Here is a 24,632-nt window from a genome sequence, read left to right on the forward strand (position 1 = left end):
TGTCGCCCAGGCTAGAGTACAGTAGCGTGATCTCGGCTCACTGCAACCTCCGCCTCCTGGGTTTAAACAGTTTTCCTGCCTTGGCCTCCTGAGTAGCTGAGACTACAGACGCCCGCCACCACGCCTGGCTAATTTTTTATATTTTTAGTAGAGATGGGGTTTCACCGTGTTAGCCAGGATGGTCTTGATCTCCTGACCTCATGATCTGCCTGCCTCAGCCTCCCAAAGTGCTGGGATTACAGGCGTGAGCCACCGCGCCCAGACTAATTTTGTATTTTTAGTAGAAACAGGATTTCACTATGTTTGTCAGGCTGGTCTCGAATTCCTGACCTTGTGATCCGTCCACCTCGGCCTCCCAAAGTGCTGGGATTATAGGTGTGAGCCACTGCGTCCAGCGAGAAGCAAATTTTAACTTAAGAAAACACACAAATTCTACATTTTATGCAATTATGGAAAAATCTTTTTATTATTCTCACCTCGGTTTGTTTTGCTGGGATATATCCTCTGAAAGTGTTTATATTCTTCTGGAGCAGGAAAGTCTTCTACTGGATGGAAGGAATACTTTGACTCAAAATCATCTGCGAAAAGAACAGAGTATTAATTCCTATCATCCTTGCTTGTGCTCCCAAGGCCTCTGACCACTTCAACCCTCCCCACTTACTAATCTCTCAGGCATTCTGAGGTACCGTGAGGACCTACTGCACCACCAAACTAACGACCCTGAGAACAGCAGCAGCATCACCCCACACGCCTTGCATGCACAGGGCATGTATTCGAAACCTCTCTGTACTAAGTAGTGCATCTTTGAGCTCATTCTTTATATATATATATATTTTTAACAGTCTCACTCTGTCACCTAGACTGGAGTGCAGTGGTGCCCACCACCTCGCCCGGCGAGTTTTTTGTATTTTTAGTAGAGACGGGGTTTCGCCATATTGCCCAGGCTAGTCTCGAACTCCTGAGCTCAATCTGCCCACCTGACCTCCCAAAGTGCTGGGATTACAGGTGTGAGCCACCATGCCTAGCCTGAGCCGATTCTTTAAACCTTTCCATCAAGTCAGGCACAGAACAGGACAGGAGCCCAGTTGTTTGCATGGTAGCAGGAACAAATATAATTCTTTCTGAATAAGCAGAAAGAGATTTTTTTTTTTGAGACGGAGTCTCACTCTGTTGCCCAGGCTGGGGTGCGGTGGCATGATCTTGGCTCACTGCAACCTCCGCCTCCCAGGTTCAAGCGATTCTTCTGCCCAGCATCACTGGGATTACAGGCATGCACCACCACACCTGGCTAATTTTTGTAATTTTAGTAGAGACAGGGTTTCACCATGTTGGCCAGGCTAGCCTCGAACTCCTGACCTCAGGTGATCCACCTTCCTCGGCCTCCCAAAGTGCTGGGATTACAGCTGTGAGCCACCAGGCCCAGCCGATTCTGTGTTTTAATAACATCTTAGGGACTGTCGTGATGGCAAAACAACTGATCTAAATCCAGAAATTGGCAGAAATTAATTTAAAATGGGAATATTTGTCTATGGCTAGTGAGAGATTTGAGCAGATAATTCCCTTTCAGCCCATGTTACCTTCACTTACATAGTTGGGACAGCCAACATGGCTTCTACTCCTATTTTCTATGGCCCTTCCACAAGAAGGCTCAAATTTTCTATAAGTGTGGCTTGATCACATCCCAAAGGTTTCTACAATAAGGATATATCTTTAAAGCAAAAACCCTGGCATGCCTAATAGGAATAGACTAGAACATGGAGGACAGGGGATAAAGACAGCAACCATTAAAGAATCTAGAAGCTGGGCATGGTGGCTCATGCCTGTAATCCCAGCACTTTGGGAGGCCGAGGTGGGCAGGTAGCTTGAGCCCAGGAGTTCGAGACCAGTCTGGGCAACATGGCAAAACCTCATCTCTACAAAAAAAATACAAAATTAGCCAAGCATGGTGATGCACGCCTCTGGTCCCAGCTACTTGGAAAGCTGAGAGATGGGAGGATTGCTTGAGCTTGGGAAGTCGAGGCTGCAGTGAGCCGTGATTGTGCTATTGCACTCCAGCCTGGATGACAAAGCAAGATGCTATCTCAAAGAAAAAGAAAAAAAAAAAAAAGAATCTAGAGTGTTAGGCCTGCAAGGGACCTTTCAGAGATTTTTTCCAGGGGTCCTCAACAGAGGGGTCTAACAATAGCCTCTGGACAACCTTTACTTAGGGTTACTCCCAGAACCAAGGAACTGGAATCTTTTAGGTAGAGCCCCCCAACATTTATAATCTTGGAAAAGTTAATCTGATACACTTCTCATCTAGTCAGCCTAATTTTACAAAATAAGGGAAGTGAGGCCCCAAGGAGTAACGTGACTTCCTCAAAATAACACTGCTAGTTAGTGGCTTTGGATTAACGTGTATGTTTTGGGTTTCGTTTTTTTGTTTGGAGACAGAGTCTTGCTCTGTCAACAGGTTAGAGTGCAGTGGCACGATCTTGGCTCACTGCAACCTCCACCTCCTGGGTTCAAGCGATTCTCCTACCTCAGCCTTCTGAGTAGCTGGGATTACAGGGGCATGCCACGCTAATTTTTTATATTTTTAGTAGAGATGGGGTTTCACTATGTTGGCCAGGCTGGTCTCAAACTCCTGACCTCAGGTGATCTACCTGCCTCGGCCTCTCAAAGTGCTGGGATTACAGGCATGAGCCACCACACCCAGCTGATTTTTTTTTTTTTTTTTTTTTTGAGACAGTCTCGCTCTGTTGCCCAGGCTGGGATGCAGTGGTGTGATCATGGCTTGCTGCAGCCTCAACCTCCCTGGACTTAGGCAATCCTCCTGAGTAGCTCGGACCACAGGCGTGTGCCACCACACCCAGCTAATTTTTGTATTTTTTAGAGAGATGAAGTTTCACCATGTTGCCCAGGCTAGTCTCAAGTTCCTGGGCTCAAAGCAATCCTCCCACTTTGGCCTCCCAAAGTGCTGGGATTACAGGCATGAGCCACCACACCCGATCCTTTTTGCTTTAATATTTTTTGTTATTCTTTCTTCTTGTTTCTTTCCAGGCAATGTGCCATGGGACTTTTTTTTTTTTTCCCCAAAAATTCCAAGGAGGGGCTGTGAGGCTGGGTGTGATGGCTGACATGTGTAATCCCAGCACTTTGGGAGGCCGAGGTTGGAGGACTGCTTGAGCCCAGGAGTTTGACAGCAGCCTGGGCAACAGAGTGAGACCCGGTCTCTATAAAAAATAATTTTAAAAAGTAATTCCAAGAACAATCAAATGTTTTGTTTTTGAAGAGCTACAAAGGAACACTCCTTCCTAGGAGAATACGTAAGTCCTGTCTGAATAATCCTAAAGAAGATACAGAGTCTCTGACCTAAAAGTGAGCTACAGAAACTCATCTTTGGAGTGGCTTTAGAGTTAAGCTAGCACAACACTTGCTGATCTTACTTCAACCTATTCCAAAGCATCCATGCTTAGAATTCACATCAAGATAAGGAAGTCAATGAACACAGCCCATAAGTGTGAGGATAAAGTCAGGAGGAGAACTATTGTGAACAAAGGATCCCATGTGGCCATTCCCGCTCTACGGTGGCCATCTGGCAGCCATGGCAGTGGAGTGGGTGAAGTCACCGCAGGAACCATGAAACTACAGATAGCTAGCTACTCACCCAAGAAAGACCGGACAGTGGTGATAGAATCTCTGTGGCCATTCCTCAAGGGTGGCGGAGGAGGAGGGGGTGGCCCAGCTGGCGTCCTTGAGGGTGGAGGTGGGGGCTTTCCTCGGCTCGGGGGTTCTGACCCATGCATTCGGTATGGTGGTGGGGGAGGGGGAGCATCCCGGGCACCATTTCGGATCACGGGTGGTGGGGGTGGAGGAGCTGCAATTAAAATCCAAAGTAGTTAGGTTTGGATGTGGAGATGGCAAGCGGCAGAATGACTTGAAACACATGAGCTAAAAGAATAACATGTCCCACAGAGGCTCACAGTGCCTGGTTCCCCTTTGTCCTTATTACTTGAATAACATCACCATTCTTCCAGATACCAATATTCAGAATAAATGTATGGCCTTTTTACATTTCGTACCAGTCAAGAACCCTATCTGTTCTTGATTTTTTTTCTGCTTTTCCAGGCGTTCCTCCACAATTCTAATTCAGGTCTTCTTTATATTTAGCCTGTTCCACTGCAAAAGCCTTCTGAATGTTCTCCTTGCTTCGTCTATTACCCCTCCAAATTCATTTTGCTTAACACCAACTCACTAATCTCCCTAAAACCTTGATCCAATTTTTTCAAAGCCTTTGCACTGCCTAAATCATAAAGTCTGAAACCGTGGCTGGGTATGATGGCTCACGTCTATAATCCTAGCACTCTGGGAGGCCAAGGTGGGAGAAATTGCCTAAGCTCAGCAGTTCGAGACCAGCCTGGGCAACATGATGAAACCCCATCTCTACTAAAAATACAAACAATTAGCCCAGTGCGGTGGCGTGTGCCTGTAGTCCCAGCTTCTCAGGAGGCTGAGGCACAAGAATCACCTGAACCTGGGAGGTGGAGGTTGCAGTGAGCCCAGATTGTGCCACTGCACTCCAGCCTGGGCAACAGAGCAAGACTCCATCTCAAATATATAAGTAAATAAATAAATAAAGTCTCAAAGCCTTTGCTTACATAGTAACCTACCATGCCTATCAGCCTGAGTTTGGCTTCTCCTCTTCCCTTCTTATTGCTAGGCTAGGTCAGGAGCCCTCTTCTGCATTTCCACTGCAGCTTGTGCGTATCTACCACTTGAATAGACTGTTATAATTATTTCTTCTGTGTACTCTTCCCCCAGTATACTGCGTACCCCTTGATGTCAGAGCAGTTCCTTCTGGGTTCCCAAGTACAGCACACAGCAGGTGTTCAATCAATGTCTGCTGAATAAACTGAATTACATGCTTTGCTCTTGTGACTCCCCTCACAATATTCTGATATCCCCCCTTCCCTTATTTCCAAATCCTCCCTACCCTTCAAGGTTCAATCCAAGTCCCATCTTCTCAAGCCTTTCCCAAAGCAATCCATTTTCTTCTGAGTCCCTCCACCTCTGCTCTCCCACAGCATATACAGGCTATGTCACTTACTCTAATATCAATGAGCGACTTTCAAAATATACACAGCAGATTCATTGTGGGAAGTTACAAATGTCCAGTAACAGTCTCATTGCTCAAACATTGCAAACACCTCTTTTGGAACTGCCTCCAAAGCAAGTTTTAGCAGACAGAGCTATAAACACTATTATATGATGGTCACATTTCATTTCTGAGGTCGCCCCACCACCAATGAAAATATTCATACCTATGCCGGGCGTGGTGGCTCACACCTGTAATCCCAGAACTTTGGGAGGTCGAGGCGGGAGGATCACCTGAGGTTGGGAGTTCAAGACCAGCCTAATCAACATGGAGAAACCCAGTCTCTACTAAAAATACAAAAATTAGCCGGGAGTGGTGGCGCACGCCTGTAATCCCAGCTACTCGGGAGGCTGAGGCAGGAGGACTGCTTGAACCTAGGAAGCAGAGGTTGCAGTGAGCCGAGATTGTGCCACTGCACTCCAGCCTGGGCAACAAAAGCAAAACTCTGCCTCAAAAAAAAAAAAAAAGAAAAAGAAGATATTCATACCTGTGTCTGAATCTGCTTTTTGGTCATTTCCAAAAATCAAATTCACTCTTAAAAGATGAAAATTTGCTACCAAGTAGAAGGTAACGTCAAAAGCATGTGTGAAGACATGGCAATATGACTGGAATACAATAGATTCTAATGTGTTTAAGTTGTCTTACTCCTATGCACTGTATTAACTAACAATAATAGCAGCTACCATTTATTGGGTATCTATTATGTTCCAGGCATTTTAGGTATATTAAATCTTTAAAAAGTCTTATAGCCACACTTGTAAAGAATGTGGTATTATCCCCATTTCACAAATGAGAAAACTGGGACTCAGGTTATTTGTTTAAGGTCGCAGATCAAATAAAAACCGGCAAGACACATGTCTGCTCGTTCTACTCTCCCACACTGCTCTTCATAACTCCCAGTATTCTGCATAGTATCTTTCCAACCAGATTTACAATTCAGTGGCTTGGAAGTGCATCTTTTGGTATCTGGGCCATGTTCAATTTTTTTTTTTTTTTTAGAGACAGGGTCTCACTGTGTCACCCAGGTTAAAGTGCAGTGGTGGAATCACAGCTCACTGCAGCTTCAAACTCCTGGGCTCAAGTAATGCTCCAGCCTCAGCAAAGGGCTGGGATTATAGCATGTGCCACAGCACGTGGCCCGATAAATAGTTGTTACCTAAATAGTACATGAAGAGACTACTCAGCTTAACAGACAAAACTGTTTTTAGTAATAAAACGGTATCTTGGCCAGGCACAGTAGCTCACATCTGTAATCCCAGCACTCTGGGAGGCTGAGGCAGGCAGAACACTTGATGCCAGGAGTTCGAGATCAGCCCGGGCAAGAAACCCCACCTCTAATTTTTAAAAAAGGTACAAAAATTAGCCAAGCGTGGTGGCGCATGCCTGCAATCCCAGATATTCTGGAGCCTGAGGTAGGAGGAGCTTGAATCTGGGAGGTGGAGGTTGCAATAAGCCAACATCGCACCACTGCACTCCAGCCTGGTGACAGAGCAAGACTGTCTTGAAGAAAAGAGTGTCTTATTATTCCTCCTGACTACTGTCAGAATTTCTATAGTGACTGTAGCTAAGCATGTACAACAGTAATGGAACACACACACACACACACATACACACACACAAGCTGACACAATAAGCCCAATAAATGTTTTTGCTTCCCATAAGACACACTCAGAATGTCAACTCTTCCTGTTTCCAAGCTTTGTTCAAGTAGAAACAGGGGACACTAGATGCAATAATTAAAGAGAAATCTTATACCTCCCAGCAGATCTCTGAGCCTTTTTTTTTTTTGAGACGGAGTCTCGCTCTGTTGCCCAGCCTGGAGTGTGGTGGCATAATCTTGGCTCACTGCAAGCTCCGCCTCCCGGGCTCATGCCATTCTCCTGCCTCGGCCTCCCGAGTAGCTGGGACTACGGGTACCGCCACCACGCCCGGCTAATTTTTTTGTATTTTTAGTAGACATGGGGTTTCACCATGTTATCCAGGATGGTCTCAATCTCCTGACCTCATGATCTGCCCGCCTTGGCCTCCCAAAGTGCTGGGATTACAGGCGTGAGCCACCGCGCCTGGCCTGAGCCTTATTTTCATTCCAAACCTACTCAAACCAAAGCTCTTTAAGAGAAGCTTCTTTAAGCCCTGAAAAATATTCCCGAAAACCCAGATTCCTCAAGGCCCTGAGAATTTGTATCTACTCCCGGGCAAGGCCAGCAAGGTAGACAGGGTTAGCCAGGTTCACAAGGACACTGGCACCAGCTAGACACCAGGCAGGTGACAGTGATGAGATGACCTGGAATGGCAAAATAGAGCAGGATAAGAGTGATCTGTTTGGCTCCTCCAGCTCCCTCCCTCATCCCAGCCAGGTTCTGCTGTCTCCAATAAGCTTCTGGGCTTTGTCAGATCCAGTTTTTTTGTTTGTTTGTTTGTTTTTGAGATGGAGTCTCACTCTGTCCCCCAGGCTGGAGTACAGTGGCACGATCTTGTCTCACTGCAAGCTCCGCCTCCTGGGTTCACACCATTCTCCTACCTCAGCCTCCTGAGTAGCTGGGACTACAGGCACCTGTTGCCACGCCCGGCTGATTTTTTGTATTTTTAGTAGAGACGGGGTTTCACCGTGTTAGCCAGGATGGCCTCAATCTCCTGACCTTGTGATCCGCCCGCCTCAGCCTCCCAAAGTGCTGGGATTACAGGCGTGAGCCACCGCACCCGGCCCCAGATCCAGTTTTAAGACTGTTTCAAGTGACAGAGCCAGAACTCCAGTCCCTAAAAAACAATTTGCAAAAGAAGTCCTGGGATAGGAGACAGCCTTTTGTAATCCAAGATTAACCCTAATTTTGAGAAAAGTATGATGGTTTCAATTTTTTTTAAATTCCCTTAAAAATGGACAGTGTTTTACTCTGCAAAGAAAAAATTCTTGAAACAAACTCTATGAACCAATAATACTAGTTTTTGTGTTTTTAGGATTTTTTTTTGAGACAGACAGGGTCTTGCTGTGCTGCCTAGGCTGGAGTGCAGTGGTGTGATCTCAGCTCTCTGCGGCCTCTGCCTCCTGGGTTCAAGTGATCCTCCCATCCTAGCCTCCCAAGTAGCTGGGACCACAGGCACACGCTGCCATGCCTAGCTAGGTTTTTAAAATTTATTTTTATTTATTATTATTTTTTGAGACAGAGTCTTGCTCAGCCACCCATGATGGAATGCAGTGGTGCCATCTCAGTTCACTGCAACCACAATCTCCCGGGTTCAAGTGATTCTTCTATCTCAGCCTCTTGAGTAGCTGGGATTACAGGCACCCGCCATCATGCCCGGCTAATTTTTGTATTTTAGTAGACAGACGGGGTTTCACCATGTTGGCCAGCTGGTCTTGAACTCCCGACCTCAGGTGATCTGCCTGTCTCAGCCTCCCAAAATGCTAAGATTACAGGTGTGAGCCACTGCACCCGGCCTACTTTTTTTATTTTTTGTAGAAATGGGGTTTCACCATGCTGCCCAGGCTGGTCTGGAACTCCCAGTCTCAAGCGATCCTCCTGCCTCAGCCTCCCAAAGCACTAGGATTACAGGTGTGAGCCTCTGTGCCTTACCCCCACTGTACTTTTCAAATGTACATTTTACAGATGACAAAAGAGAGAATCAGTGATCTGTCCAATGTCACACAACAAATCGAGGTAATACTCAAATGATCTCTGACTAAAATACCTCAATTTTTTTCCGGTTTATCACTCTTAAGAATTGCTGCTCTAGCCCAGTACAATTGCTTACATCTGTAATCCCAGGGCTTCGGGACGCCAAGGTGGGAAGATGGCTTGAGCCCAAGAGTTTGAGTCCAGCCTGGGCAACACAGACCTCATCTTAAAAAAAAAAAAATTTAATGAGCCAGACATGGTGGCAACACCCCTGTAGCCCTAGCTATCACAGAGAAAGAATGGTAAAGTGGGAAGCAAGAAAGCCTGCAGACATTTAAAAGTACCCAGCTCAACCCACGGAAATAGCATTTTTCTCTTCTTCTATTCCTGAATGAGGTCAGAAAGATATGAGCTTTGCTCAAAGAGTCTTTTGTAAAATCCCTAGAGTCTTTTGTAAAATCCCTAAGTTAAAAAAAAAAAAAGTCAAACCTGAACTTTACAGAATCAAGGTCCACCTTAGGACTACCTCCTTATGGCTAAAGCTAGGGAGATATGGGATCAGGAATGCAGCAGGCCACTGTTTGGCTGCCCTATGTTAGATGGCCAGCTGCCAGAGTACAAATCTGTGTGTACCAAATAAAGCAGCTGCACACAGGTTAATAGGCTTTTAATGCCTTGTTACTTAATGATATAACCTTTACCATTTTTTTTTTTTCCTTTGAGGCAAGGTCTTGCTGTGTTGCCCAGGCTGAAGTGCAGTGGCACTATCACGGCTCACTGCAACCTCCACCTCCCGGGCTCAAGTGGTCTTCCCACCTCAGCCTCTCGAGTAGCTGGGACTACAGGCATGCACCACCATGCCAGGCTAATTTTTTAAAATTATTTTTTGTAGAGACAGGGTTTTGCCAATGTTGCCCAGGCTAGTCTCGAACTCCTGGGCTTAAGTGAACTGCCAGCCTCAACCTCCCCAATCCCAAGTGCTGGGATTACAGGCATGAACCATCATGCCCAGACTCCATGACATAACTCCTTAATCAATGTTCTATACCTACAGAAACTGACTTTAAAATAAAAGCTAAGAGCTGGGCGCAGTGGCTCACTTGAGGTCAGGAGTTTGAGACCAACCTGGCCAACATGGTGAAAACCCGTCTCTACTAAAAATACAAAAATTAGCCAGGTATGGTGGCACTTGCCTGTAATTCCAGCTACTTGGGAGGCTGAAACACAACAATCACTTGAACCTAGGAGGCGGAGGTTGCAGTGAGCAGAGATCGCACCACTGCACTCCAGCCTGGATGACAGAGCAAGACTCTGTCTCAAAACACAAATAAACAAATAAATAAATAAAGGCTAAGAAGCTGTTTGTGGAGGGTATATCTCAAAGTCTAATGATACAAGGATATGGGAGCCAAAATTCCCAGGTCCAATAAGGCCCCAGAGAGCTGTCATGGTCTCCCCTCACTCTAAAATTTCAGTTATGCTAATTATAAGGAGATTACACAACCTCTTCTTTTTCCAGGGTTCCTGAATTCCCTCCTCACCCAGCTTAGGCTCCATTATTGCAATCACTCCCTCACATACACCCTTTCCTTCCTGCCTCACTCTCCCTTAGAGTCGCACATGCCTAAAACATGCTAACACTGGTTAAACAGAGCTCTACTCTTATTTTGTACCTGCAAATCACAGCTGAACACACATGAGACTAATCTCACATGAAACGTATGGCCCATAATCTCAAGTGGGCCCTTTGCGTGATTACCTATCTGAGCACATTTCCCTAATCCACCCATACTCCCATGCTCCAGATGACCATTTCATGCCACTTCTCTCTCCTCAACTTGCCTTCTCCTTCCCTCGCCTCAATCACAGCTGATGCTCTTGCTTTCCATTTCACTGAGAAAACAGAAGCAAATTAGAATAAACTTTCCACTTGCTTCTACCACTACACCCACCTATCCACTTGCTTCTAAGCCTATATGCTCTGCCTCCCCTCTTGTTACTATGGAAGAACCACATTTCTATCTAAGGCCAACCTTTTACCTGTGGATCACATTCCCTCTCCTCTGGCCTCCTAAGGTCATTATTCAGGCAATCTGTTCCCTCTCCTCTGATTCAATTTTTTTCCCTCTCTCCTAAGTTTCATGCTACTCATTCCATCAGCATACAAATAGGTCTCCCATCTTGGGATGGGAAAAAACCAACTCTCAACCCCACATCTTCCTCCAACATTCACTTCACTTATCTTCACCCCTCTCTCCTGGACTTTACAGCAAACTCTTTTAAGAGATTTCTATATTGCTATCTCCAATTTCTCTCCTCCTATTCCTGCATCCTTGAACCCACTCCAATTAAGCTTTCACTTTCGCCCTCCACCACTCCACTGAAACTACTCCAAAGGGTCCCATGATACTAAGACCAATGCCAGTTCTTGGCCTTTAACTTACCCGACCCATCTGCAGCACTGGGCACAGCTGACCACTTACTCTACCTTGGAGTTTCTCCATCACATTCTTGCTTTTTCTCCTTTCATCCTCACTAGAAGCTTTTCTGTTTCCTCCACTGGGTATTCTTTCTCTCTCTTGCCTCTAATGTAGGAGGGCGAGGGCTTAGCCCTCATCTTTTTTTTTTTTTTTTTTTTGAAACGGAGTGTCACTCTGTCACCCAGGCTGGAGTGCAGTGGCGTGATCTTGGCTCACTGCAACCTCTGCCTCCTGAGTTCAAGCAATTCTCCTGCCTCAGCCTCCTAGGACTCTTCTTATCCACACTCACTCCTTAGGTGACTTCATCTAGCATGTGGTTTTCAATATCATTCAAATGTGTCTCTCTAGCCGAGACCTCTCCCCTCAACTTTGGAGTCTGATAGCCAAGTACCAATTCACTATCTCTTCTTGAGTACCTAACAGGCATCTCAAACTTGTCTCAAACCAAACACCTATCTTCCCATAATTCGCAGTAGTCCTAACCATCTGGCCATTTACTGCAACAGCCCAGTAACTGGTCTCCTTTTGTCACCTTTGTCCTACTGCAGTCTGTTATCAACATGGGAGCTAGTGATCTTTTTAAAAGGTGAGTCAAATCATACTACTTCTCTGTTTAAAACCCTCCAGTGGCTTCCCATCTCACAAAGTTAAATTCAAGGTCTTTGCAAAATCCTGCAGTGTTCTCCCCTGCAGCTCCAGCTTTCCAACCTCTAAGTCCTACCACTCTTCCCTCCCCCACTCAGTCTTTCTAGTCTTGCCACAAAGGCCCCCTTGCTATCCCCAAAATGTTTCAAGAATACTTCTGCCTTAAGGCCTCTACATTTGTTGTTCCCACTGCCTGCAACAGCCGTTCTCCTAGATAACTACTAAGCTTACTCGTCACTTTCTTCAGGTCTTTGTCAAATTTTCACCTTATCAGTAAGGACTGTCTTGACTCTCTCCCTACTGCTCCAATTTAAGTTATCATCATCCGACCTCCGCCCCAGTACATCTTATTCCTCTCCTCTGCTTTGTAATTCTCTAAAGCATACTACATACTATGTACTTATATATTTTACTGGTTTGACTGTCCAAAACAGGAACTTTTTGTCTTTTCTATTTATTGCTATTTCCCTACCAACAGATCTGATGCATAAAAAGGTACTCAATAAACCCACTGAATGAATAAATGAATTACTGTCTTCAAGGAGTGCTCTGGGGAAAAGATAAAATCAATTCATAGCACGATAGGGAAAAAGGTGCTTCCAAGCACTTACCTGCTCCCCGACTGGGAGGATCTCGGGCCGGGGGAGGTGGCCTATTACTCAGTAAAGAGGGGGAGGCGGAGGTGGGTGGAGGAGGTGCTAGGCCTCTGACAGGCCCTGGTGTCTTCCTATGCAAAGAATTGTGTCTCTGTGGCAGCTCAGGGGCTGACTCATTAGTGGGGCTAGAGGGTCCATTGGGGACCCCAGGAGGCTGGCGGTAAGGCGGAGGAGGAGGAGCCAGAGACTGGCCACTTGGTCCCGTTCTGATATTCACAGGGGAAGGAGGTGGTTTGACTGGGGGTGGAGCAGGAGGTCCCTCTCGACCAGGGTGAAGCCTCTGTCCAGGCGTCAGTGGCAAGGGTTTCTCTCTGTTGTAGGCGGGGGCTTTGTTGCTGTGCATAGGCAGAGGTGTGGGGGGTGCGTTGGCACGCCGCCCTGGGGGTGGTGGGGGAGGGGCAGAGGAGCTGTGCTTCATGCCCGTACTGCTGGTGGTATTAGGCCGAGAGAGGTCCGGTAAAGAGGGTCTCTGCATCCGGGGCAGTTCTGGGAGTGAGGCCCGGCTGCTGTCTGTATCATCCTGAGGACGCCCGCTGGCTGCAGATACTGGAGGCCTTGGGGCAGCAGCTCGGGAACTGGGGACTTGCAGGGTCGGCTTACCAGCCAGGTTCTCTACAAATACACAAACATGGGGTCAACAGAGCTAGACAGATACTGGTCAGTATCTCTACTTCACTCAGCTCCTTAGTGCAACCTGCATGGCAGCAGGGAAAGGACTTGCATAGTTCTGGGTTTTTGCTTATTTTTTTTTGTGACGAAGTTTTGCTGTTGTTGCCCAGGCTGGAGGGCAATGGCACGACCTCAGCTCACCGCAACCTCTGCCTCATGGGTTCAAGTGATTCTCCTGCCTCAGACCCCTGAGTAGCTGGGATTACAGGCATGCGCCACCACACCCGGCTAATTTTTGTATTTTTAGTAGAGACGGGGTTTCACCATGTTGGCCAGGCTGGTCTCGAAATCCTAATCTCAGGTGATCCACCCACCTCAGCCTCCCAAAGTGCTGGGATTACACGCGTGAGCCACCACGTCCGGCCTAGTTCTAGGTTTTAATATGGTTTCAGGCTCAGGATACATTGTTATTTATTTTTAAATTTTACTTTATTTTTGACAAGTAATAATTTTATGTATTTATGGGATACAATGCCTTGTTAAATGTATACACTGTGGAATGATTAAATCAAACTAACATACCCATCACCTACTTTTCTTTTTATGGTGAAAACACTTAAAATCTACTCTACAACAGGCGCAGTGGCTCATGCCTGTAATCCCAGCACTTTGGGAGGCCAAGGCGGATGGATCACTTGAGGTCAGGAGTTTGAGACCAGCGTGGCCAACATGGCGAAACCCCATCTCTACTAAAACTACAAAAATTAGCCAGGTGTGGTGGCCTGTGCCTGTAATCCCACCTACTTAGGAGGCTGAGGCAGGAGAATGGCTTGAACCCAGGAGGGGGAAGTTGCAGTGAGCCAAGATGGCACCACTGCACTCCAGGCTGGGCCAGAGCAAGACTCCATCTCAGGAGGAAAAAAAAGAAAAGAATAAATAAAATAAAATAAAATAAAATTTCTTTTAGCAATTTTCAAATATACATGAAGTATAATCAGGGGTCGCCAACCCCTGGGGCCACACACCTGTACAGGTCAGTGGCCTATTAGGAACGGGGCACACAGAAGGTGAGAGAGCAAGCATTACCGCCTGAGCTCCGCCTCCTGTCAGAACAGCAGCAGCATTAGATTCTCATAGGAGGGCGAACTCCACTGTGAACCGCCCATGTGAGGGATCTAGGTTGCATGCCCCTTATGAGAATCTAACTAATGCCTGATGGTCTAAGGTGGAACAGTTTCATCCCGAAACCATCCCCCACCCACCATCCATGGAAAAATTGTCTTCCATGAAACCAGTTCTTGGTGCCTAAAAGACTGGGGACTGCTGCAATAGATCACTAAAACTTATCCCTCCTGTCTAACTGAAACTTTGTACCCTTTAACCAACATCTCCCCTTTCCTCATCCCAACACCTACTGCCCCCAGCCTCTAGTAACCAATATTTCACTCTCTTTTTTTTTTTTTTGAGACGGAGTCTCGCTCTGTCGCCCAGGCTGGAGTGCAGTGGCCGGATCTCAGCTCACTGCAAGCTCCGCCTCCCGGGTTCACGCCATTCTCCTTCCTCAGCCTCCCGAGTAGCTGGGACTACAGGCGCCCGCCACCACGCCCGGCTAGTTTTTTGTATTTTTTAGTGGAGACGGGGTTTCACTGTGTTAGCCAGGATGGTCTCGATCTCCTCACCTCGTGATCCGCCCATCTCGGCCTCCCAAAGTGCTGGGATTACAGGCTTGCGCCACCGCGCCCGGCCACTCACTCTCTACTTCTATGAATGAGTTCAACTGTTTCAGATCCCACATATAAATGAGATCATGCAGTATCTGTTTTTTTGTACCTGGCTTATTTCACTTAGTATAATGTCCTCCAAGTTCATCCGTATTATCAGAAATGACAGAAGTTTCCTTCTTTTCTAAGGCTAAATAGTATTCTAGTGTATATATACCACATTTTCTTTATCTAAGTTGCATCCGCTTTCATTTAATCCCTCGGCTTTTGCTGTATTCTACTGTATAACTCCTCCCCTGCTCCCAAGTCTTTCTGCCCCCGACCTTTACCACACTTCTCAACCTGAGATAGCCCACTTGGGACATCAGAAATTAACACACCAGGGAAATATCCTGGGAAAGTACTCATCAGATACCTGAACTGTCCTTGGCTCCCACAGGTCGAAGCTTCGGCACTCCTCCTTGGAACAGACCTCCCTTGGGCTGCAGGGCAGCTCCTCCAGAGCCATAGCCACCACTGCTTCCTTTGGGCTCTGGAAAGCATACCAGTAGGGTTTTCATTTCACATGCTCTCAGATGATGACCAAGTCAATCATGAGGGGAAACCCCTCATCTGTCTGGGCTATCGCTTGCAAACACACCAGTCTTGTTTTTGCCCTTCTATTTAAAAAAGCAGGCCTGGTACAGTGGCTCATGTCATTAATCCCAGCATTTTGGGAGGCCAAGATGGGAGGATCACTTAAGCTCAGGAGTTCGAGAGCAGCCTGGGCAATATAGTAGGACCCTGTCTCTACAAAAAATTTCAAAAATTACCCAGGCATGGTGATGCATACCTATATACTTGGGAGGCTGAGATGGGAGGATTGATTGAGCCTGGGAGGTCGAGGTGGCAGTGAATCGTGATCATACCACTGCACTCCAGCCTGAGCGACAGACAGAGCAAGACCCTGTTTCAAAAAAAAAAAAAAGAGAGAACAGAAAAGAAAGGAAAGCTAGGCGTCTCTGCTCCACAGCTTTGTGTAGGGATGAAACTCTTTGTTGTGATGAAAGAGAAAGAACAAGTGAAGCTGGGCACGGTGGCTCACACCTGTAATCCCAGCACTTTGGGAGGCCGAGGTGGGCGGATCACGAGGTCAGGAGATAAGAGACTACGGTGAAACCCCGTCTCTACTAGAAATACAACAAATTAGCCGGGCGTGGTGGTGGGTGCCTGTAGTCCCAGCTTCTTGGGAGGCTGAGGCAGGAGAATGGTGTGAACCCGAGAGATGGAGCTTGCAGTGAGCCGAGATCGCGCCACTGCACTCCAGCCTGGGTGACGGAGTGAGACTCCGTCTCAAAAAAAAAAAAGAACAAGTGGCTGATCTTCCTTTATTTAGGGCAAAGGGATAAGGGGGTTAAATAAATGTTTGGGGGGCCAGGAGCAGTGGCTCACGCCTGTAATCCCAGCACTTTGGGAGGCCGAGCAGGTGGACCACCTGAGGTCAGGAGTTCAAGACCAGCCTGGCCAACACGGTGAGAACCCCGTCTCTACTAAAAATACAAAAAAATTAGACAGGCGTGGTGGCACGCACCTGTAATCCCAGCTACTTGGGAGGCTGAGGCACGAGAATCATCTGAACCCAGGAGGCGGAGGTTGCAGTGAGCTGAGGCCATGCCACTGCACTCCAGCCTGGGCAACAAGAGCGAAACTCAGGCTAAAAAAAAAAAAAAAAAGTTCAACATAGTTATCTGGACTCTCCTCTCCACATCTCAGATGATAGATAAAAGGCTAACGGATCAGGAACCAATATGTGAACACTCTCCAGAGGCCTACAGGAACGGACACTTGTAGCAATCATAAAATCAACCCTGGTTTCAGTCAAGAGGTTTCTAGGAATGTGGCAGTATCCTCAAAGGACAGTCAAGGATGTCCCCAGATGAGTATGTTACAATAAGAGATGGCAGCCTTCTTTTTTTTTTTTTCTTTTCCTTTTTGAGAGACAGAGTCTTGCTCTGTTGCCCAGGCTGGAGTGCAGTGGCGCAGTGACGTGATCACAGCTCACTGCAGCCTCGAACTTCTAGGCTCATGCAATCTTTCCACCTTGACCTCCCAAAGTGCTTGGCTTACAGGCATGAGCCACCACGCCCAGTGAGACGGTAATCTTAAACCTGAGATGCTCTCCAAGAGTCAAGAAGAAACTTCTAAGGTTCAGAAGAATGAGAAGAGAGCCAAAGCATATCCCAGGACAAAACTCTCCCACTCAAGCCCCAACAAAAATAACAACACAGCCAAGTCTCCAAGTCACTCCTGGGATCCTGCCGGTTCACTAGGAAATGAAGCTCAGACTCACTCTCGAGAATGGGAGCACTCCGATCATTAATGTTGGTCACCTTCTTCAGCTTGGTCCCTTTGCAAATGTCCTGTAAGAGGGCGCCTCGACCCCGCTGCTCATCTCTACTCAGCTTGGGCTGCTCTGTGTTTGCCTGGAGGATAAGAGAAATATAAGTTTATCCTAAATAGTTCCCTTTATTGGCCAGGTGCGGTGGCTCACACCTGTAATCCCAACACTTTGGGAGGCCAAGGCAGGTGGATCACTTGAGGTCAGGAGTTCGAGACCATCCTGGCCAACATGGTGAAACCCCGTCTCTACTAAAAATACAAAAAATTAGCCAGGTGTGGTGGCACATGCTGTAATCCCAGCTACTTGGGAGGCTGAGACAGGAGAATTGCTTGAACCCGGGAGTTGGAGGTTGCAGTGAGCCGAGATCACACCACTGCACTCCAGCCTGGGCAACAGGGTGAGAATGCGTCTGCAAGAAAAAAAAAAGTTCCCTTTATCACAAGCTTGGGATAAATGACTTAAAACAAATTGGATTCCTTGAGATATCTGTCTAACCTCATTAGATATATATGCCAAAGAGCAATATCAATGTGCATCATCCTTTTCAGTTTTTTCCCTCCTGTTCTATCTTCTGTGAAGGAGCTCCATTTCCTTCTTATTCAGAAGCTTCCGATGGGAGGCCTGCAGTAATACTTAGTAATCTTTGTGCTAGTCTGCATGTGAGACACTATGTATGTATGTTAACGCGTATCATCATCATCAAGGCAAAACGTAGTGAGTCCCTACTATGACTTAGGCACTGTGGTAAGCACAATATTTGCCTTAGCTCATTTAAATCTCGAAACCTTCCCATGAGAAAGGTATTATTATCATTGTTGCCATTTGGAAAGGGTGGGCCAGAAGCTGAATAGCTATCTAAGGTCATGCAACTAATAAACGATAAAACAAGAGTCCAAACTCCAACAGTGACACTAAAAACTCATATCCTATCTCAACTAACATACCCTACTGTCTCCCTATTACTTCAATTTAACCTCTAAATAAAGTTATAAACTATATTATTCCCATTCCAAAGATGAGGAAATAAAGGTAATATCACATCATTAATAAACAAACAGCCAAGATTTGAATGCTCTGATTGTCTCAAAGCCCCAGGCGTTTTCTACTCTCTAATTGCTTTTTTTTTTTTTTTTTGAGACGGAGTCTTGCTCTGTCGCCCGGGGGAGTGCAGTGGCCGGATCTCAGCTCACTGCAAGCTCCGCCTCCCGGGTTTACGCCATTCTCCTGCCTCAGCCTCCCGAGTAGCTGGGACTACAGGCGCCCGCCACCTCGCCCGGCTAGTTTTTTGTATTTTTAGTAGAGACGGGGTTTCACCGTGTTAGCCAGGATGGTCTCCATCTCCTGACCTCCTGATCCGCCCGTCTCGGCCTCCCAAAGTGCTGGGATTACAGGCTTGAGCCACCGCGCCAGGCCTGTTTTTGCTTTTTTTTGAGACAGGGTCTTATTCTGTCATCCAGGCTGCAGTGCAGTGGCACGATCACTGCTCACTGCAGCCTCATTTTCCCAGGCCCAAGTGATCCTCTCACTTCAGCCTTCCAAGTAGCTGGAACTACAGGTACATGCCACCACATTTGGCTAATTTTTGCAACCTTTCAACAACATGGTTCTTTTCAGGTTCTCCATCTTCCACTTACCTCTTAAACTTCATTTCCCAGAGTTCTATCCTCAGCCTCTATTCAAATGGTCCTGGGCACACCCACCCCGTCCCAGGGCTTGATTGCCACCAGTAACTCCCCAAACCTCAAATATTTGTATCTCATCCTCACGCCTCTGACCTGAGCTTCATACACTGCAGTATAAAAAATGACACACGCGGCCGGGCATAGTGGCTCACGCCTGTAATCCCAGTACTTTGGTAGGCCGAGGCGGGCAGATTGTGAGGTTGAGAGATCGAGACCATCCTGGCCAACATGGTGAAACCCCATCTCTACTAAAAATATAAAAAAATTAGCCGGGTGCGGTGGCACGTGCCTGTAATCCCAGCTACTCAGGAGGCTGAGGCAGGAGAATCACTTGAACCTGGGAGGCAGAGATTGAAGTAAGCCGAGATCACGTCCCTGAACTCCAGCCTGGTGACAGAGTGAGACATCGTCTCAAGATTAAAAAAAAAAAAAAAATCATGTATGCGGCCAGGCGCAGTGGCTCATGCCTGTAATTCCAACACTTTGGGAGGCTGAGGCAGGTGGATCACCTGAGGTTGGGAGTTCAGGACCAGCCTGACCAACATGGAGAAACCCCGTCTTTACTAAAAATACAAAAGTTAGCCTGTCATGGTGGCACATGCCTGTAACCCCAGTTACTTGGAAGGCTGAGTCAGGAGAATTGCTTGAACCCGGGAGGTACAGGTTGCAGTGAGCAGAGATCCTGACACTGCACTCCAGCCTAGGCAACAAGAGCAAAGCTCCATCTCAGAAAATAAAAATAAAAATAAAAAGATGCAAGTTAAAACATAGTAACTACCAATTGGTAAAGGTTAAAATCAGAAGGCCAGGCATGGTGGCTCACGCCTACAATCCCAGCACTTTGGGAGGCCAAGGCAGTGGATCAAGACGTCAGGAGACCGAGACCATCCTGGCCAACATGCTGAAACCCCGTCTCTACTAAAAACACAAAAATTAGCCAGGCGTGGTGGCATGCACCTGCAGTCCCAGCTACTCAGGAGGTTGAGGCAGGAGATTTGCTTGAACCTGGGAGGCAGAGGTTGCAGTAAGCTGAGATCGCACCACTGCACTCCAGCCTGGGTGACAGAGCGAGACTCCGCCTCAAAAAAAAAATTTTTTTTTTACTAAAGAGACTATAAAAACTTATTGAAGGCAGGGTTCATGAAGGCAGGAACCACCGCTCACTGCTGCAGAGTGCCTGGCACAGAGAGGAAGCTCAAAAAATGCGCAGGATGGGCCGGGCATGGTGGCTCACACCTGTAATCCCAGCACTTTTGGAGGCCGAGGTGGGTGGATTATGAGGTCAGGAGTTCGAGACCAGCCTGGCCAACATGGTGAAACCCTGTCTCTACTAAAAATACAAAAATTAGCCTGGCATGGTGGTGCATGCCTGTAATCTCAGTTACTTGGGAGGCTGAGGCAAAAGAATCGTTTGAACCCAGGAGGCAGAGGTTGCAGTGAGCCAAGATCGCACCACTGTACTCCAGCCTGGCTGACAGGGCAAGACTCTGTTCCAAAAAATAAATAAATAAATAAAATTTAAAAATGAAAAATAAATAAATGCGATGAATAACTACTCTATGGTAGTCATAAGGATTCAGGGAAAAGGGAACTTTTATACTACCTAAGGTAAGATAAATTGGTATAATCTTTCTAGAAAGCAATTTAACAATATGTATCAAAAGCCTTAAAAATGTCCAGGCCAGGTGCAGTGGCTCATACCTGTAATCCCAGCACTTTAGGAGGCCAAGGCAGGCAGATCACCTGAGGTCAGGAGTTTAAGACCAGCCTGGCCAACATAATGTAACCCTGTCTCTACTAAAAATATAACATTAGCCAAGCATAGTGGCACACGCCTGTAGTTCCAGCTACTTGGGAGGCTAAGGCAGGAGACTCGCTTGAACCTGGGAGGCAGAGGTTGCACTGAGCTGAGATCGTGCCATCGCACTCTAGGCGACAAGAGCGAAACTCCGTCTCAAAAAAAAAAAAAGGCCTGAAAATGTGTGGCACAAGAATTCTACTTCTAGGAATTCATTTTAAGAAAACAACTCGGGAGGCTGAGGCGAGAGAATGGCGTAAACCCGGGAGGCGGAGCTTGCAGTGAGCTGAGATCGGCCACTGCACTCCAGCCTGGGCGACAGAGCGAGACTCCGTCTCAAAAAAAAAAAAAAAAAAAAAAAAGAAAACAACTGGACAGGCCGGGCATGGTGGCTCAAGCCTGTAATCCCAGCACTTCGGGAGGCCGAGACGGGTGGACCACGAGGTTGGGAGATTGGGACCATCCTGGCTAACACGGTGAAACCCCATCTCTACTAAAAAATACAAAAAAAAACTAGCCAGGCGAGGTGGCAGGTGCCTGTAGTCCCAGCTACCTGGGAGGCTGAGGCAGGAGAATGGTGTGAACCCGGGAGGCGGAGCTTGCAGTGAACTGAGATCCGGCCATTGCACTCCAGCCTGGGCGATAGAGCGAGACTCCGTCTCAAAAAAAAAAAAAAAAAAAAAGGAAAACAACTGGACAAGTGCACAAAGATGCTAATAATAGCAATAAACTATTTCTAATAGCATAAAACTGAAAATAATCTAAAAGCTAAATCAAAAGGAACAATGATAATATAAGCACACAATGGAATGCCAATTAAGCTCTCAAATATTTAAAAGTAAGTATCTTTTTATAGCAATAATGTTTGATACAATCTTTTTTTTTTTTGGAGACAGACTCTCCCTCTCTTGCTCAGGCCAGAGTGCAGTGGTGTGATCTCGGCTCACTGCAAGCTCTGCCTCCCAGATTCAAGAGATTCTAGTGCCTCAGCTTCCCAAGTAGCTGCAACAACAGGCGTATGACACCACACACACCTACTTTTTTTTTGTACTTTTAGAAGAGATGGGGTTTCGTCATGTTGGCCAGGCTGGTCTCAAACTCCTGACCTCAGGTGATCCACCTGCCTTGGCCTCCCAAAGTGTGGCCACTGCACCTGGTCTCCTCAAGTAAAACATTTTGAAAAATAATACATATGATCTGGTGAGGTGGCTCACACTTGTAATCCCAATACTCTGGGAAACTGAGGTAGGTGGATCATCTGAGGTCATGAGTTCGAGACCAGCCTGGCCAACTTGGTAAAACATCATCTGTACTAAAAATACAAAAGTTAGCTGGACATAGTGGTAAACACCTGAAGTCCCAGCTACTCGTGTGGCTGAGACATGAGAATCACTTGAACCTGGGAGGCGGGGGCTGCAGTGGGCTGAGATCACGCCACTGTACTCCAGCCTGGGTGACAATGAGATTCTGTCTCATCAAAAAAAAAAAAAAAAAAAAGATTTCATTTTCTGAGTATCTTTTTTTTTTTTGAGACACAGTCTCGTTTCTGTCTCATCAAAAAAAAAAAAAAGATTTCACTTTCTGAATATCTTTTTTTTTTTTGAGACACAGTCTCGCTCTGACTGGCTAACTTTTGTATTTTTAGTAGAGACAGGGTTTCACTATGTTGGCCTGGCTGGTCTCAAACTCCTGATCTTGTGATCCATCCGCCTCAGTCTCCCAAAGTGCTGGGATTACAGGCGTGAGCCACCACGCCTGGCCTCTAAATACCTTTTTTTTTTTTTTTAGATGGAGTCTCGCTCTGTTGCCCAGGCTGGAGTGTAGTAGTGCAATCTCGGCTCACTGCAAGCTCCGCCTCCTGGGTTCACGCCATTCTCCTGACTCAGCCTCCGAGTGGCTGGGACTACAGGTGCCCACCACCATGCCCAGCTAATTTTTTCTATTTTTAGTAGAGACGGGGTTTCACCGTCTTAGCCAAGATAGTCTCGATCTCCTGACCTCGTGATCTGCTTGGCTCGGCCTCCCAAAGTGCTAGGATTATAGGCATGAGCCACCGTGTCCAGCCTCCCTCTAAATATCTTGACTCCCCTATCCATGCTGATAGCTTTAGTTTAGACCTAAATTTTCTTTTTCTTTTTCTTTTTTTTTTGAGATGGAGTCTTGCTCTGTCGCCCAGGCAGGAGTGTAATGTAATAGTGCGATCTCTACTCACTGCAACCTCCACCTCCTGGGTTCAAGTGATTCTCCCAACTCAGCCTCCCTGGTAGCTGGGATTATAGGCACCTACCATCATGCCTGGCTAACTTTTTTTGTATTTTTATAGAGGTGGGCTGTCATTATGTTGGCCAGGCTGGTCCTGAACTCCCGACCCCAGGTGATTCGCCCGCCTCAGCCTGCCATAGTGCTGGGATTACAGGCATGCGACACTGTGCTCAGCCTTAGATCTAAATTTTCAATGGCAACAGGCCTCTGTCTCCAGGCTCGACCCCAACCCCAGTCCCCCAAACTGTATTGGAAAGGCGCAAAAACAGGTTACTCTTGCTGCTGAAAATATTTCAACAACTCCTCATGATGGTCAGAAGAAAAATCTAAACCCTCAGCTTACATCTCCAGCTGCATCTGCTACCACATCCCCTCAAGCAATAATCTAAACCTCTATATGCTTTCTTGCAAATCAGCACGAGGCCGGCACAGTGGCCCACACCTGTAATCCCAGCATTTTGGGAGGCCCAGGCAAGAGGATCACTTGAAGCCAGGAGTTCAAGACCAGTCTAGGCAACAAAGTAAGACTCTGCCTTTACAAAAAAAAAAAAAAAATTTTTTTTTGAGACAGAGTTTCAAGTGCTGGGATTACAAGCATGAGCCACTGCACCCAGCCTAAAAAAAAATTTTTTTTAATTAGCTATGTGCAGTGTCATGTACATATAGTCCCCTCTACTTAGGAGGCTGAGGCAAGCGGATCACTGAGCCCAGGAATTAGAGGCTGCAGTGAGTTATGATCACAACCACTGCACTCCAGCCTAGGCAACAGAGTGAGACCCTGTCTCATTCATTCATTAATTAATACCAAATCAGTATCTTTCTACATGTTGCTTCCTCAGCTTCAAGTGCCCTCCCTCCCTCCTTTCTTTCTGGCTAAGCTCTACTTATGGTTTAAGACTCAGCTCAAGTATCACCACCTACCTAAAAGCCTTCATTGACTGCCTCCTCTACCCCGACTATAACCATACAAGCTCTGCTTTATTTTTTTGAGACAGAGTCTCACTCTGTTGCCCAAGCTGGAGTGCAGTGGCGTGATCTCAGCTCACTGCAACCTCTGACTCCCTAGTTCAAGCGATTCTCCTGCCTCAGCCTCTCGAGTAGCTGGGATCACAGGCAAATGCCACCACGCACAGCTAATTTTTGTATTTTTAGTAGAGATGGGGTTTCACCACGTTGGCCTGGATGGTCTCGATCTCCTGACCTTGTGATCTGCTCATCTTGGACTCCCAAAGTGCTGGGTGCAATCTTTGCCTCTGGGGTTCAAGTGATTTACCTGCCTCAGCCTCCCAAGCAGCTGGGATTACTGGTGCCCAACCACCACACCCAGCTAATTTTTGTATTTTCAGTAGAGATGGGGTTTCGCCATGTTGGCCAGGCTGGTCTCAAACTTCTGACGTCAACTGATCCACCTGCCTCGGCCTCCCAGAGTGCTGGGATTACAGGTGTGAGCTACCACGCCTGGCCAAGCTCTGCTTTTATCTACTTCATTTATTGGGCTTCCACACAAAACTGCTCCAAAAGGCGGTTCATACATATTCTTTTTTTTTTTTGAGACGGAGTCTCACTCTGTCGCCCGGGCTGGAGTGCAGTGGCCGGATCTCAGCTCACTGCAAGCTCCGCCTCCCGGGTTCATGCCATTCTCCTGCCT

The 24,632-nt window shown here is 46.9% G+C and overlaps 1 protein-coding gene across 3 annotated transcripts in view; it reads right to left on the reverse strand.

Moving 5' to 3' along the window:
* The window catches only part of WIPF2 (WAS/WASL interacting protein family member 2), a 69,134-nt gene that overhangs the window by 4,383 nt on the left and 40,119 nt on the right, over positions 1-24,632 (reverse strand). For all 3 annotated transcript variants that reach the window (XR_004430591.1, XR_004430590.1, XM_033183134.1), the window contains exons 3-7: positions 17,192-17,324; positions 15,278-15,394; positions 12,488-13,144; positions 3,650-3,859; positions 477-578 (exon numbers count right to left, since the gene is read on the reverse strand). Coding sequence is in view for 1 of the 3 variants with exons in the window: in XM_033183134.1 (XP_033039025.1) it covers positions 477-578; positions 3,650-3,859; positions 12,488-13,144; positions 15,278-15,394; positions 17,192-17,324 (1,219 nt within the window). In the remaining 2 variants the exon portion in view is untranslated. The remainder of the gene's footprint in view (positions 1-476; positions 579-3,649; positions 3,860-12,487; positions 13,145-15,277; positions 15,395-17,191; positions 17,325-24,632) is intronic.

The sequence above is a fragment of the Trachypithecus francoisi genome, unplaced genomic scaffold (genome assembly GCF_009764315.1).
Source record: "Trachypithecus francoisi isolate TF-2019V2 unplaced genomic scaffold, Tfra_2.0 Lachesis_group20, whole genome shotgun sequence".
In the NCBI taxonomy this organism is placed as follows: domain Eukaryota; kingdom Metazoa; phylum Chordata; class Mammalia; order Primates; family Cercopithecidae; genus Trachypithecus; species Trachypithecus francoisi.